This window comes from Sinocyclocheilus rhinocerous, unplaced genomic scaffold (assembly GCF_001515625.1).
Source record: "Sinocyclocheilus rhinocerous isolate Xijiao unplaced genomic scaffold, SAMN03320098_v1.1 scaffold591, whole genome shotgun sequence".
Classification (NCBI taxonomy): domain Eukaryota; kingdom Metazoa; phylum Chordata; class Actinopteri; order Cypriniformes; family Cyprinidae; genus Sinocyclocheilus; species Sinocyclocheilus rhinocerous.
In genome coordinates this window covers 1,252,167-1,269,037 of record NW_015641476.1, presented here as the reverse complement: position 1 = coordinate 1,269,037, position 16,871 = coordinate 1,252,167, and the positions used below count along the sequence as shown (strand labels likewise).

Here is a 16,871-nt window from a genome sequence, read left to right as displayed (position 1 = left end):
TTTGGGGGTTAAGAAAAAAAAAAAAATATATATATATATATATAAATGCTGTTCTTTTGAACTTTCTATTTATCAAAGAATCCTATAAAATATATCATGGTTTAAACAAAAATAGTGTTTTCAACACTAATAATAATAAGATTAAATGTAACTGATGCTGAAATTTCAGCTTTGCCATCACAGGAATACATTACATAAAAATATATTTATTTAAATGGAACAAAATTATTTATTATATTTTGGAATATTATTGTATTTACTGTATTTTTGATCAAATAAATGCAGCCTTGGTAAGCATAAGAGACCTCTTTCAAAAACCAACAAAAACCAAAAAAAACTTTTGAATGGGAACGTATATATAAAAGCACAAAAATAGTAAAATATGAATAAAAAGTCATAGTAATTTCAAACATATGCTAATTTAAAATTGATTTTTGGTTTTCAGTATCAGCTTTCACCAAAATACTCTGTGCATCACTAGCTACAACCAAAAATTAATTAGTCGAGCTATCAAACAGAATTGCTGTAAGTGAAGTAAAGGGTTTTTTCCCCTGGTGTTTTCTACAGGCTTTGTCTCCGCCTTGTTCCCCACAGCAATGTTACTGTAAATAGGAGGTTTTTTTTTTTTTTTGGTAGCCTGATTAGTGCAGCTGAAGAACCTGTGCAGAAAGCCTGCAGGGTGAACACATTCCCGGAGGACTGCCCCCTTTCCTCTCTCTCCTGTGTCTCTCATCTTTGGCATCTGCTCTGACTATATTCCTACTCTTTCTCTCATCATCCTCGCTGAGGGGCAGAAGGCACGTTGATTGACAGGTCATTCTATAAGGCCTTATCCAAAAGCAGGTGGACTGTGCCAAAACACATTACTTCAGCACAACAGGGAAAAAGAGAGGAAAAACACACAACTTGAGGGGGTAAGATAGAGAGAAGAAGAGACCTGGAGAGGTGATAATGGCTGAGAGCTGATTTTTTAAACACACGTTGTCCCACAGCAGAAACAGCAGCTGGACTAAATCTCATTGAGACAAAGTTAAAGGACAGACACACAAACAAACAATGCACAGTTACAGAAACTCTAATGCATCTGAGACATTGCCATGTAAACATTTCTTGATGAAATACATAAGATCATTGCTATCATAACATTATATATGTAACTGACAAAATTACATGGACAGGATTTTTTTTTTAAAAGCAATGCACCAATGTACAGTATAAGCCAATCATCTGTATTGGCCAGTAAAAGTGATTATCAGACATTGGCAAGCAATGATCAGCCAAACAGCCAATGATCTGAGCCAATTATGACACGTCAATCAGAAGGCTCTGGTAGTACAGTTTGAGGTCAGTAAGATTCTAATATTTTTGAAAGAAGTGTCTTATGCTCAACAAGGCTACATTTATCTGATTAAAAAAAATCAGTAAAAAGGTAATATTGTGAAATATTATTACAATTTAACTTTTTTATCATTTTATTTTAATATATGTTAAAATTGTATTTATACCTGTGATCAAAGCTGAATTTTCAGCATCATTACTCCAGACTACAGTGTCACATGATCCTTCAGAAATCATTCTAATATGCTGATTTGATGCTCAAGATACATTACTTATTATTATCAATGTTGTAAACAGCTGTGCTGCTTAATATGTTTTGTGGAACCATAATACTTTTTTCAGGATTCTTTAAAGAATAGAAAGTTCAAAAGAACAGCATTTATTTGAAATAGGAGTATTTTGAAAATGATAAACGTCTTTATTGTCACTCTTTACTGTTACTTTTCTAAATAAAAGCATCAATTTCTATCTTACTGTATCTTACTGACCCCATTTTTTGAACAATAGTTTATAGAACAGTAGTTTAAAGTACTTCTTGTTGAGTGGGAAAGAGAAAAATGCTGAGATGCTTACAAAGACTGCAGGGCATGGAGATTCTTGAGAGCTGCGCTTGGGACAGTCTTCAACTGATTGTTCTGAAGCATCCTGAAAAAGAAGTTTAAAATGCCACCATTATGTACTGTGTGCACATCAATGACACATCACAGCACAACACAATACATATACACTTCTCTTCAAGATTTCACCACAAATATAACCACTATATAAGCTCTAGTATTGATTTAATGTGTTTGTGCGTGTGTCTCGTTCTGAGCTAATCATGGTGCATATCTTGCTTCCTCTACCCTATCAGCTCTCTGGCGTCACTCAAATGGCATAGGCCGCGAGGACAGCTTTTCCTACTCAGTGCCAAGCCACAGCACACACAACTACACACTAACACACACATACGGTTACATACACACAGCCCAGCCAAGAGGCATTCACAAACACATGACCACAGTAAATAAAAACTGGTCCCAAATCATCTCCAACATCTATAGTTTCAAAGCCAACGGCTTTTGGTCCGCAATCAGTTTCCCTAACTCAATTCTCACAACAGTGTCTGGATGAGCTGTAAGAGCACCATGGGGCTTTGAAATAGCCCTGGATGAGGACAGGAAGAGGAAAATTAGCTTTATGTAAAGCATGGCTGATTGGACCGGGCTGCTGATAAGCTGCATTTGAATTGGCTCACAAACACCTGAAGGACAGAATATGAGTTACAGCAAAGAGAGAGATGGAGAGAGAGAATGCATCATGCTGCATCATGATGAAAGGTACTCCATCAGACACTGACAGACTTGCTGATCCAGTAGCAGTGAAATTCCTGTAACACAACACCACTTAACAACTCAACAAAACACACAGCAGGATCTATTTCTTTCTCACTGCACTGTACAAGATCTTCTCACTGGGTGAACGAGTTAGCCTGCATCAAATAGAGGTGTGTGTGTTGAATACTTACAGGACTTTAAGCTGATGGAGGCCAGACAGAGCCTCTGGGTGGATGAATGCAAGGTCATTACCAGCCAAACGTCTACGAAGAGAAAGAGAGAGAGAGAGAGAGATACTTCATTTCAGCTAGACTGCAAAAATGTCAGATATTCTGATGGAAAGCTGGAGAAAGGGTGTCAAAGGAAGTGAAAGTGAAGTTATGAGTGGGAAGGAACAGTGAAGAAAGAGTGATTTAAAAACTACGCAGGATGAGCTGTTGTAAAATGCGGAGAAACGCACAACTGCGACATTCATTTTTTAATTTACCCTTCACTAAGCACCACCTTAAGGCTGTGTGTCCACCAAAGCATTTTCAATCAACTGAAAATGCCAGATGCTCTGCTGAAAACGCCTAGCTGTGAGTGCTTCTGCATTTTCAGTTAAGACGCTTTGGTTGCTATGATACGGAATATCCTCTAAAGTAATATGACACATCACAAATTAAATGTTTCTCCAAGCATTATTTTCATAATTTTGTGGTAGTCCGGGAATTCCATCTGGTGAAGACATGAATACTCGGAGACAAACAATATTAACTTCTCCATTGTTATTCAGTCGTAGTACAAGCAGGGTGTGATGGTTGGTCGGTGTGGTATTAGTCCCACCCCTCCTCCACTGTGATTAGCTGACTAAAAAGTGACAGTGATGAGTGCTGCATTTTACCCAAAGTTGAACAAAGTTGAACTATCGGCGCTGAGAAAAAACGCCAGACGCACAGTACTCAGCTGAAATGAATGATCAGCGCCTTTCTCATGGTGTTTTAGAAAACAGCGCTCCCTTTGAAAACAAATGAAAAAAAAAACACAAGCTTTGGTGACACGTGGCCTAAATGTAACTGGCCAGTCCTTAGTGACAATTTTTTACTTTTTTTCTAATTGTAAGCCTAAGGATAGTTTAATTGTAGTTTAAATTAAATGAAACAATTTTAAGGAAACAATCCCACAACACAGAACATCATTGTTGCTATGTCACTTATAATTAGCAACTAATATACAAATATTTTATAAACAAACACACATATAAAGTACATACATGATTATAATTATACATTGATAATAAGAGTTCTTGAGAACCAAATCAGCACATTGATTTCAAGGATCATGTGACAAGATTGGAGTAACGGCTGCTGAAAATTCAGCTTTGCCCATACAGGAATAAATTACATTTTAAAATATATTAAATTAGAAAAGAGCTGTAATACTATTTCACAATATAATTTTTTTTTTTTTTACAGAATTCTCCAGCTTCTTGTCTATGAGACATTCTGTAAAGCTTGTCTAAATTAGCAACGTAACTAAGCAGGGCATAGCTTAGCAAGGGGTCTACTGCTATGTGGCTTGGCAACTATAAACAGCCTACAGACTTAGTGCGGGAGTACAATATATACAGCAGCTGATATCTGCGGTGCTGACAGTAGTGTGTTTGATAAGCGTTGCTCTCTCCAAGTGCTAACTTGCTCTTTGTAGGCAAAAGCCTCTCCAGACTCTGTCTGAATGGACAGCACAAATACCTAAGGACGTGTCAGAATGTGATGGTTGGAATGAATGTGCTGTGAAGTTGATGAGCTCTGATTGTACAGATATGTTCTGGGCTGGACAACACACAGCCTGACACCTTCTATTCAGAGAGAATCAAGTGGACATCTTGAATCAGAATTTCACATGGCATGTGAAGGCATGTACACAGGTTAAGCTGTACTGCACGATACATGCTAGGATGTAAATTGTTTTCATACATGCGTTTTTCAATGCTGCAAGTGCCGTTAACTGGTGTGCGAGAGTGTTTGTGTGTGGTAAGACAGGCAAAGGGTCCACATAACTTCACCAAATCAGGCCTGAGAGATTAACACCAGATTTATCACCCACTGAAACTGGAGTCAGAGAACTCTCTCACACTCTTCTAACTCTCTTATCATCTGTTAGGAGCAGAAATAGGCCACAGCGTTTCAGAAAGAACAGAAAGCCTTCCATTTGGCCCCTCTCATTACAGGAAGTACTGGACTGCACACATTTATCTAGATGTTTACAGCATCAGGATGTGTTAACTGCCCCTTGGTGGCCCTTAGATGCATGTCTGAAATAAATCAAATCTAAAATATTATATACAAATAAGACTTTTGCAGTGTGATTATTATTTCAATGCAAAAAAAAAAAAAAACATATGCAATGTCCATCCTTCCTCACTACAGCACCACCTGTGTGTGGAAGTAACCAAACTGAGAGAAAAGTCTTCAAGGAGTTTATAAGGAAGTTTGATATGCAATGATTTACAAAAATAATTGTGTGATGTTTGGGATCCACCTATCTTTCAACTTCTGTTATAACTTCTGCCATTATAAAGGTGCTCTAAATAATTTTGTTTTTGTCGCTGAATTTTCCATGACTATATCATCTAGACTAATTTTTCCATTGACAGATTTGAAAGCTGCAAAATTTTGCAAGCAACACGTAAACTGAATTTTTCATTATATTAAAGTAGATGGTTTGTGAGTGCCATTTTTAGAGGACTTAATAGCTTGAAATGTTACATTCTTTCTTGTCTGCTGTCTTTGTAAAAAAAAAAAAAAGACAAATGAAAAAAAAAAAAAAAAAAAAGGACAGGACAGGAAGGTGGTAGATCTATGGTAATGTAATAAAGCTAAATGCTCTTTATAGAGGAAAATTATTTGTTTTTCTGCTGCTTTTCAAAGACGGTTTACTGGATGCAAGTACACTGAAGAGACCCACATAGGGCAAAACCCAAACCCATTATCAACCTTCATGTAAATGGCTTCCCAAGCACATTATTTTAATGCACTGCAATATACGCCGAAACGCTTGATTGCTTGAATGTTGAGGCTGGTGTCAATATAAATGGGATGATATAAGAATGATGTCATTGTTTATATAATCATTCCTCTCTATAGATAATTCATTGCCGTAAAAGTGCCAAAGTGATGCCATTTAAGTGTTCTCTCCGAGAGGCATTTTCATAATGCTGGAATTGTATATTACCGCGAGATGCTTTATTGTATTGTACGTAAACCTATGTGATATCTTAAGCAACCATTACACCTTGTACATAGTGACATTTAAGTCTATTCTCTCCAGAATGTAGAACGATGTGAAATGGAGCACCACGGAACTGGCAAAAAAAAAAAAAAATCCAGGGATCATTTGCCCACTGATCAACTGATGCTGAGATGAATAAATGACTTTGTGGAAAAAATAAATAAATAAAAAATGATGCTTCATGCTTGGTTCGATTGCCTGGTCCGACCTGGAGTTTGATTGATCCCCCCTCCCGCTGTCCCCGCTGGTTTGTGTTCATACTGTGTTTTTTTTGGTTCCGAACCACGGAACATTTGCGTCATCAGAGAGGCAGCTGCTTACCCCTGTTACTAGGTTACGACTATGCAGAAGATGGCAAAATGAATGGATGCCTGCTCACTTCATTTTTTACTTATGATTTTGAAAATTTGCGATTAATTTACAAAACGCCAAGACAGAGCGGCACATGCATCTAATTTGTCACGACTGTAATGCAAAGCTTCAAAAGAACATGGGAGTCACTTTCTGCGAGCAGAAATGAGATATAAATTCTTTCTGCTGCAGCGCGTCAGTCACACTTATCAGGAAAGCGAGTGAGTAAACACACATATAAACAGTTTGACCATCATTAATAGCGGTTCAATTCCGCGATTTAGTACGATTGCGTTAACATCAGAAGTTAACCGTACCGGAGTTCACATGAACTGTACACCAGACCACCCGAGTTCAGAAAACATTATCCAATTGAACTGAACTTTAAAGTCAAACAAACCCGGGTGCACACCAAAAGGGCTAGTGTGAAAGCCCCCTTACATTCTCCATAATACCAAAGTATATATGTAAGGGTGTGTTCATACTTGTCATGGTTGGTTCGATTAAAATGAACCCTGGTGCGATTGCTCTGTTAGTGCGGTTCGTTTGAGTAAGGTTGAACGCTGCCATCCGAACCCTGGTGTGCACCAATAACCAAAACAAAATGAGCAGAGGGCAAACGTGGAGCAACAATGAGGTAAAGTGCCTTTTATGAGCTCCTTGTGAGTTTGCAGGTGGTGAAAATAAAATTATATGTACATGCAAGAATGAGCGCGCTTAGTTCAGCAGACGGCATTATGTGTGTTCGACTTAAAGCGAATTATGTGTGCACCGCTTTAAGCCTAACGCACCTTTTGTTTGGGGTGTTCGGTAAGTTCCGTCACAATATATACGTCATTCAAGCTGACCAATCAGGTTGTGAATGTATCACTTCTTGTGAAGTGTGCATGTGTATCCTGCACGATCGCGTGTACTCTGCGTGACGGTCGGTCTGTGTGAATTGAATACGGACAGGAGGAGAGTTCAGCTTATGTTTACTTCCTTTTTAATTATATTTTTATTAAATATTTGTTTATTTGTGAGAAATACTTTGTCATTTAAAGTATAAGCATGTTTATTTTACACATTTATTTTTTTAATCCATTTCCAAATGATTTCAAATTTCTTAAATATTAAATAAAATAAAGAAAATGATATCGGCTTTATATCGGCCATCGACCACCCTGCTTTCCAAGATATCGGCATCGGCAGTCAAAACACCAATATCGGTCGACCACTAATCACTATGCCTTTAGGTTCGGTGTCTTCAGGTTCGCTGTCAAAAATGGCAATGTGAACGCTAAGCAGACCAGGACCAAATGTATAATTTTCCTTTTTGGTCCGGACCAAATGAACCAAACAAACCGAACTACAAGTGTGAACACACCCTAAGTCTATGGATAACTTGTGGCACGGTGTCTCCAATATTCACCTGCAGACCTGGAGAAAGACAAACAGACAAAAAAGGGAAAGAGAGGGGGAAAACAACATGTGACACTGGATAATACTGCTGGAATTATGATGGTGAGGACATGACAGGGGTGGCTTATCAGTCCGCAGGATCATAGGGGTTCAGCTTCTAAGTGTTGAAATATTGCCACACACAATGAGATGGATGGAGAGAGAAAACACAGGGAGAGATTAAAAGGACTGCTGGGATACTAAAAAGTTAAAATTATGAACCAACACACAGGCTTTGACAGAATATGTCTCTCTACAACCACAACACAAACCCCAAATTACACAATCAACTGCCGTCTAACTGCGTTCTTGTTTACATCAACACATTTGTTGTGGCACACCAATGCGGTTGAGTTAGCGGTGCGGGAAAAAGAGACGTTTTCTTGCTCCATGACTCTCTCTCTACATCGTTCTGGTTTGGCTGTGTCTCAAAGCCACCAGATTTGGCCAGGATACCATGGGTGGATTCTTAAGTACACACTCAGTGTCACAACTCAGCAGTCTGATGCATTGAGAGGGGAGATGTCACCCCTGATCTTTATTTGTCTGGAACTAATCTAAGTCTCATTCTGTGGTCAGTGTGTTGCCAAAGCTGTGTAGCGCTACTCCGGCGTGTTGCTTTAGTAACCACATCAGTGAGCACGGCAACTGAATGTCATGTGACCCTCTGAAGGGTTCAGCCAAGACAGAATTACCTATATAAAACAAATTACAAATGAACTAATAAGTCAATGCGATGCAATATAGCTATCCAATATGGCATTGTCAGATTTCCCTGCTGTATTGTTTAGGACACATCCAGCGAGGCTGGATTCAGATTGGTCCAAGTGACATCTCCCAGGTCAAGAGCTTTAATGGTGCACTTTTATTTAAGTTTAAAACATTTACTTTCAGTTCAGAACTACATTAATTAAAAATAATTGCAGTCTTTGCAATTGTACTGCAGGCCACTATAGAAATGCCTTTATATATCATTATAAAGCAACTTCTTTAGGCCACTGGCATACAAAATGATGATACATATTTTTAAATAGATTACAAAAATGTTTTACAGAAATTCATGAGAAAATAGTTCACCCAAAAATTAAAATGCTGTCATCATTTACTCACTCTCAAGTTGTTCCAAACCTGAATGAATTTATTTCAGCTGTTGAACACAAAAGATGATATTTTGAAGAATGTTGCTAACAAAAAATACAGTGGAAGTCAATGGTTACCGTCAACTATTTAGTTACCAGCAATGGTTACAACAGTCCAGGATTTGTTTAAAAATAATTTTAAGCCCAGAAAGTGAACTCCTGACCCTTGTGATTAACCACACCCATTGTGACCACTGAACCATGAGCAACCTGACAAAGAGCATCTGGCACAATGCAGTGCTGTACAGGTCCCGGAGACCTCGCGCACCCCTCACCCCATTCCCAGATAGCACACGCTTCTGAAAACTCCAGTTGTCACGGAAACCATTGTTTTGCCCTCTTTCTTCCTGCCATTCATTCCTTCTCACAATGCGTTGAAAAGCAAATTGGCCTTTGACAAAGCACTGGCGAACTGTTTGGGAACGAGAGCTGAGGAGATTGGAGTGGATGAAAGACACACGAGGGTAAGAAAACACACTCCAATCAAACGAATAAAAAAAAGGAAAAGAGCGAGGGAGCTGGTCATTTCAGCAGTCTGGAAGCGCTGGTACCTGATATCACTTAAGACAGATGTTATCTGCCCTTCCCACAGATGGGCAGACGTGGAATGAGAGAAGAAGTAAAGAAAAGACAAACACAAAGAAAAAAATCAGTCACACCCAACGAGAGTTCAAGTCTTACTTCAGATATACTGATACAGCCACTCCAAATCTGTCTAAAACAGCATGTGTTTGTTCCTTTAATGTCATTAACATGCTATGATCAAGTTAGATGTAGCTTCAAAAGCCATCTGACATCCGTAGCATCCTGAGATGCTCTGACTAACAGTACTTTGTAAGCTATGAGACTGTGCCAGATGTGCCGCACCACACTGATGGTGCTGTGGGTGGCCAAATCTGTTCCCCGCTTATTCTCTCTAATTGGTCTATGCAATTTTTTAAGGGAAATCTCAAGCTCTAATAGGCAGTGTGTAGCTTGTTTGTCTGTAAATGATTTTATCTTAATTTTAAGTTTATCTTTTATTTTAATGTTGATTTATTTTAAATAATAAACATTATTTTGTGCAAGTATTGTATATGGCTTAATTGATACAGAAAAGAAAGTCGTGTTATACTTGCAGTAGTGCTGTTGTACTGAATATTCACCTGAGTGGATTTTCTGTGGCAATGGGCCTGAAGCCTCATATAACAGCACTAAAGCATTAACAGTGATCGCAGATTCAAATTGTCTGAAAGTCATTAATTTTCAATAAAAATTGGCAATCTGAGGTGACATGAGCAACACTGTTTAGCAGACTTTAATTTATGAAATTGGACAGTGACACAATGTAGTGACTATCAAAAGAAATGAAGACAATGGAGCTTGCATAATCCAACAAGCTGGAACTGAGACCAGCAGTGATTTAATGGATGCCATGTGGATTTAGCTTCAAAGTTGTTTCTGCAGTTCTATAAACATTTCAAAATCTCAAAATAGACAAGAATATTCAAGAATGATGACAGAGCAAAAGATCATCTCAAATCATCATGGAGATGTTCAATGATGGTGTTTGAAAAAAAGTGTCAAGAATATATAAGAAAAAGAAAACAGAGCATGAGGGGAAATAGTGAAAGAGAGAGAAAACAGAAATCATCCTCACAGTTCTTCCAGATAGGGCAGGTTTCTGAAGACATTAACAGGCAGCTCAGTGATGTTGTTCATGCTGATGTCCCTATGGAAACAGAAGAACAAATGCTCGTAGTCAGTGGTTGAGCAGCACCATTTCTATAGGTTAACACAACATAAACAATTTACATTTGCTGTTTGGATGCATTTCTGTTTGGATTTACATTTTCTGGTTCACATTGTTTACATTGACTGCTTCACCATTTTGCATGGAAGAGAAGAGATCATGGATGATTTCATACTGTGATTTTGCTTGCTTTGGGCTTGAGCTGACTCACCAACATAACTAAAACTGGCCATGTGCAGACACTCATTTCAACCACAGCTTTCTATTTTCTAGATTTCATGGTCATATCATGATTTATTCAAAGGTGCTCCCTCTCCAATCCAAAAACAGCATTTATTCAAAATAAACTGTAAAAAATGGGCATGTGAAACTGCAGAAAACAGACATGTAGTATCTGAAACCTCAACAAAAATTAAAAGCTTTTTTTTTTTAAAAAGGGGGCATAACGCACAGAATCTGCCAATCTCATGTTAATCTTGAGTACCTATATAGTAGTATTGCATCCTTCATATCGCCGAAGAGTCTTTAGTTTTATCAGACTTATAAAAGAAAGATACAGCTTTACGATTCTCTCCGAAAACAGTCGAGCTCCTGGAGGCGTGCCGTGGGCGGAGCTAAAGAATCACAAACACGCGCAGCTTTTGCGTAGCCATCGTCTGCAAGCTGTGAGATCGACATAAATAATTCCCTTAACGCTGGGTTCTTTGGGAAGCTGAACAAGGTTATCTTTCCCTCATAACCCAAAAACTCATTTTTTGGTGACTGTTGAATTTGTGGTCAAAAACAAAATGTAAAATCCTTCTCGAGCAAGTCCTGTGCAGCACTGCCGACGACTTCTGTAACTTGAATGAGGCACGTTGATGGGCTGCTCTTGCTCTCGCTCTGGTTGATGTGTGCTCGCGCTCTTCCAGGAGAAGTGCCCATGCAAGGAATTCCGCCCTTTATGATGTCATACAAGGCCATACTCGAGAGAAAAAAACTTTCCAAAACTTATACGAACCCTGAAGGAGTGTATTTGGCACAGAAATACTCCATCATATGTCTAATTCGTAATTTGAGACTTTGGTCATGTTTAGCATGAGAATCCTACTCCTTAGAATTCTGAATAAGTCAGAATAGCATTAGACCTCCCCTTTAAATATATTATTATAGTGCTGTAAATGTATAAAATATAGTTGGCAACAAATGGAAAAGAGAGAGTAAAATGACCCCTTTAACACAACTCAAAATAGAACTACTCAAAAACCTGTCATAAAGCAACATACAGTATTTCTATTTGATACATTTCTTTGAGCGGTCCCTCTCACAGCTGATGTTCATGCTTTACAAGTCCAAACAGAGATCTGTATGTCTGTGACGACTGATAAGACCTGAATCCAGATCAGACAGTGAGATCAAGCATCACACAACAGTAATAGAAGAAAGCAAAATCTGTTTGATGTCATCAGCACTGCACTATGGTGATTTACTTCTCATCATGCAAGTATGACATCAGAGGCTTACAAGTGATTGGCTGGGAGATGATGATTTCAAAAGCAGTAAATGTATGAATTTCCACCTACAAATCAATTTTCACACACACACACACACACATGTTTACTTAGCTATCTAAATGGGGACATTCCATAGGTGTAATGGTACAAATTTGTCCCCAAAATATGGTTAAGTAGGTACACACACACACACACACATATCCTTATTTCCCATCATCCACTGTAATCTCTGCCACTCTGCCTCTTAACCTCTGATCTACACAACTGCCATCAAATTAAATAACACACAATCTCTATACATTGTGCAAATATTTTGTGCGACCGCTGCTGTTTGTTGCCAGTGATTTATGGACAATTTCTGGATAATTTAGTGGGTTACACATTGAGTATTACCACATTAGGTATATCCCTTTAATAACATCCATGAATTTTAAAACGGTTATTAGGAACGGGTTATTGAAAAACTATTACAAACTTGATCATCATGAAAGCTAATTTACATCTAATGAGGTGGATCATATTCACACTGAAATTTATTTATGCAGAAACTTCAAAGTGTACACTATATACTATACAGCTAAATAATCTGAATTCAGTTAGATTTCTGAACAACAAGTGCTGTTTGTATGTCTGTCACTACGTATACGTCAAGCCTGACAGATGTCTTTTTCAAACAATGTTAAGTAGTTATCATGTTGCTTCACAAATATTGTTATGTTGCTTCACAAATATCATGTTATCATGTTGCTTCACAAATGTGTATAACAAAAACAGGTGGACAAATAGTTTCACACAGCTTTTTTTTTTAACGAGAGGTTGATGGCAAAATGGGCATGCTGCTCTTTTCTATACAATGAAAGTTGAAGGTGACCGGGGGCTTCAAAAGAATTGTATGGGCTTTTTGTCAAGGTTGATAACTTATCTTCACTCACTTTGATTGAATGGAAAAGAGTAACATACATTTTCTGCTAAACTGCTATAGAAAAATGAAAATCATTCAGTGAGTGAGAGTAAGTAAAGAATGGTGAACTATTTCTTCAATGAAGTAAAATTCTCTAGGTTTTCCCTCATTCTATTTTTCTTCTCTTTAAAACTATCTATGTCCCTACTTTTCTCCCTAAGGCTCCAAAGCTCTGAGCATAGAGAGAGAGAGAGAGAGAGAGAGCGGAGGCTGTCAAGGAGACGGAGAGATAGCATGTAGCAGCATGACAAAAATGCAGGCAGTACACAAAGTGTTTTCCTCTCTCTCTTTCTCTTTTCCATTTGGGCTGAAAGGTGAAGTGTGTGGGCAGCTAGAAAAGCAAATGGTAGATCCGCAGCGAGAGAGGTCAGAACACTGACCTTAAAACACCCGCCATTAGAGACGCCACAACACAAACTCGCAGAGAGGAAATGAGAACCAGTGCATGTAAATCATAATAAGTGTGTTTTTATGTGACATTCTATTTGTTATACATCTCAGTCCTTTTGTTTATTTAGATAGCTAATGAGGCACATCCGCACCCCTGAAGGAAAAGAAAAACAAGGAGAAGATATCGTCCGCCATCTTGGATTTCAATGCAAGGGCTGTCTTGAGAGCGTATATATGAGCACGAGGGACTCTGGCCACACTGTGTATCAGATTACCCCCCAACCACACACACCGAAAGGGGCCAGGATGAGAGAGGATGAGAGAGAGAGAGAGAGAGAGAAGACTGTGTGTATGTGTGTTTGGGTCTGTGAATGTGATCTCTATCCCCGAGTAGCAGGTTTCCTCATTAGGGGCCAGGGGCCGCACTGCAGTGACAAAGACAGGGACAGAGACAGAGGCCTACTGGAGCCGTTACCGGTGGAAACTCTATCCTATGAGACTGATAGCGTGTGCTCTTAAAGAGTGTGTGCGTTTGTGACTGTGTGAGACCAGTTCTACTGCATTTATGTTATGTTTAAATAAAGCATAATTATTAACCTAAAAAGGATCTAAAAGGTGACGTGTCTCATTTATATGGTAGCAAACTGAATTGAAAAATATTGACAAGTATCAAACTTCTATTTTCTTATACAAATCACAACCTCACAATTAAAACTTAAATGTAAAAATGTCCCGTTCTTACCTTAAAGGAATAGTATACCCCAAAATGACGATTCTGTCTTTATTTACTCACCCTCTTTTTTTTTTCATCTGTGGAACACAAAATAAGATGTTTTGAAAATTTGGTGGTTTTTCAAAATTGAGTCAATGGAGTCTAATGTTGTTTGGACTCCAGCATTGTTCAAAATATCTTATTTTGTGTGGTGCAAAAGAAAGAAAGCCATACAAAGTTGGAAGGTCATGACAGAATTTTAATTTTTAAGCAAACCTGTCTTTTAAGGAGCTATTTCTACTTATTTCTAGTCAGATTAATTAATATCAATTAGCAAAAATTACAGCCAAAACTTATTTGAGCTGGTTTGAAAACGTTAAAAATTTTGTTTTAAACATGAAGGACAGAAATATAATGTAATACCTGTTGGGTATTGTGAAGGTGAAATCCTGCAACATGCTCAAACAGTCGAAGATTTCAGCTTGCACAGGCAGATACAATTTGGCATTGTCAGTAAAATAGGACTACAAATAAGGACCACCCTAAGCGCTACAGATGGAGCGTGACTGAATGGAAAATGCATACTACAAACATGGAAGGAAGAAGAAAAGCCTTGTTTTAGGAGAGCTCAGGAACATGTCAAGTCTCAACAGAGCACTGCAGATTTTCTGCCTGTCAGTAAGCGTAACAGAAATAGAGCAGGAAAGAGACAGAAGCCTAGTTAAACTCATGCTATAGGACAGAGAACATTGATTTATGAATGAAAGCCTTATTTTCTATCAGGATAGAGTCCTTCCCTTTTTCTAAAACAACATTTATTCTTTCAGAGCTTAACATAGAATGCTCTCTCTCTTAATCACTCTGAAAGAAGCACAACAAGCCTGTTTGTCTTTGACTGAACACTAAGGGGCAAATTTGCTAAATTTTGCACGTGATATCTCAGCATAGAAACCTGTGCATATTCACTAACTGGCACGCAATCCAGTTTATCATGCAATTAAAAAAACAAAATATGGAGAACAGTGTTATAGTCGGACATGCATCCATACTGTAGACTAGAATGCTTTCTTGATTTTAAATAGAGCATACAGGTGTAGGGATTGCAGTGGTGAAGTGATGCTGAACTCAGGAATGCATATCAATATACATACATACATACATACGTATATATATATATATATATATATGTGTGTGTGTGTGTGTGTGTGTGTGTATGCATGCATATATATATGTATATATTAATGCTGTCAAAATTAGCACATTAACACATGCAATTATAATTTTTTTCTTTTTAAAGCATTAAAAATATTTAACGCAATTAACGCAGGGGTGGAGATAGGGTTGGCCACCCCACTCACAATTGCTGCTTTTGTCTCTTTTTTTCTTGACAAGAATTACATTTATTTAGATACAGAACATCTTTACAACCACATCAAATGGAAGACTTTTCAGATGCGCACTCCAACTTTGTCTCAGCGCCAGGCGCTGTTAATCGAGTGTGGAAAAGGTACAGATGATGAGGGAGCTTCACTAGAACAACAGTGAACTGCAGTCAGATGAGATGTTGTTGTCAGGCCGTATGTCAGTAAAAACCAATTTACTTGTCCTGTCAGCCGGTATACTGTGCTCATAGGATGTGCTCTTCAAATGCACGCACAAATACGGCGGCACGCGCTGTATATCATTTCATATTAAAGCGCAAAAGAAACTACGAGCATGCAATGTCATAGTTATGTCATCAGTTAAGTCATGAATTTACCAAAAAGGCCTTTAAATTCTGCCTTAAAACTGTGCATGCATGTAATTATTTGTTATATATGAGTCACATTTAAGAACATGTCTCTGAAATGCAGTGGTTTTTAAAACGGTCCTGGAGCAGCCTAGCACTGTCTCCCTCATCTAACGCACCCGATTCAACTCGTCAGCTCATGAGCAGAGACTTTAAGACCTGAAGTGAGTCAGAAAAGAGTTGTGAGAAAATATGATGTGTGTCAGATCCACGTCATGTTCAGCAGCGGCAGCTCTTAAAGCAGCCAAAATAACCTAATAACCAGCTGCTGTGATGTCTGTTAATCAAAGAACAATGGAAAAAAGAGGAAATCAATAACTTTTGTAGCTTTAAGGATTCATCTATATTTAATTTAGAATTTAGTGTTTGATAACTTTATTTAATTTCTGTCTATTTCCTACTTGCTGAAGGGCACAGAAAGCTAAATATGACATTTATTATTATGGATTTATGTGAAGACTGTTTGAAGTTCACTTAAATTAGAAGTTGTTATTTTATACAGTCTAATAAATGTTAAAATGTATAACTCTCAATTATACTGTGATGTTGACTGGCTATAGTCAATGGTTAAATATTAGGAAAAAAAACTTTCTAGAGACATCAGTAGTATTTGCTATCAGTGATACTCGCCTTTGATCATAAAAAAGATGGCATTAACCCTTTCAGTGGTGAGTTTAAAATATTCTAGCGGTCCCCCCAGAGTGAGCTTTTTTAAGGCGACCGTTATTTTAGAACGTTTCCCCTTACTGTTTCCATGGCGACGCGTCATGCCAGATGGATCGCTTTTATTTAGTTTTTCCTTTTTAATTTAAAATATTCACAAACTTGCATACCATGTCATGAACAATCTGATCTTCCGATTTACAAATATGTGTAAATGAGTGTGTTTTGTCCTTTAAAAACCTTTCTAAATTATCTTGATTGTGATCTGTAATGTGAG

General features: G+C 37.9%; 1 protein-coding gene and 1 long non-coding RNA gene across 4 annotated transcripts in view; one reads left to right on the top strand and one right to left on the bottom strand.

The window, feature by feature from the left end:
- Nucleotides 1-16,871, bottom strand: part of LOC107755070 (leucine-rich repeat-containing G-protein coupled receptor 4-like) — a 66,952-nt gene that overhangs the window by 20,306 nt on the left and 29,775 nt on the right. For 2 of the 3 annotated variants that reach the window (XM_016571722.1, XM_016571723.1), the window contains 3 exons: nucleotides 10,494-10,565; nucleotides 2,846-2,917; nucleotides 1,912-1,983 (listed from right to left, as the gene is read on the bottom strand). In XM_016571722.1, coding sequence (XP_016427208.1) covers nucleotides 1,912-1,983; nucleotides 2,846-2,917; nucleotides 10,494-10,565 — 216 coding nt within the window. Of the gene's footprint in view, nucleotides 1-1,911; nucleotides 1,984-2,845; nucleotides 2,918-9,405; nucleotides 9,432-10,493; nucleotides 10,566-16,871 lie in introns of those variants that run through there. The other variant, XM_016571724.1, reaches the window with a different exon arrangement.
- Nucleotides 3,080-15,602, top strand: LOC107755071 (uncharacterized). Its single transcript, XR_001641651.1, has 3 exons — nucleotides 3,080-3,090; nucleotides 14,036-14,045; nucleotides 15,535-15,602. It is a non-coding gene; the product is annotated as an uncharacterized LOC107755071 (long non-coding RNA).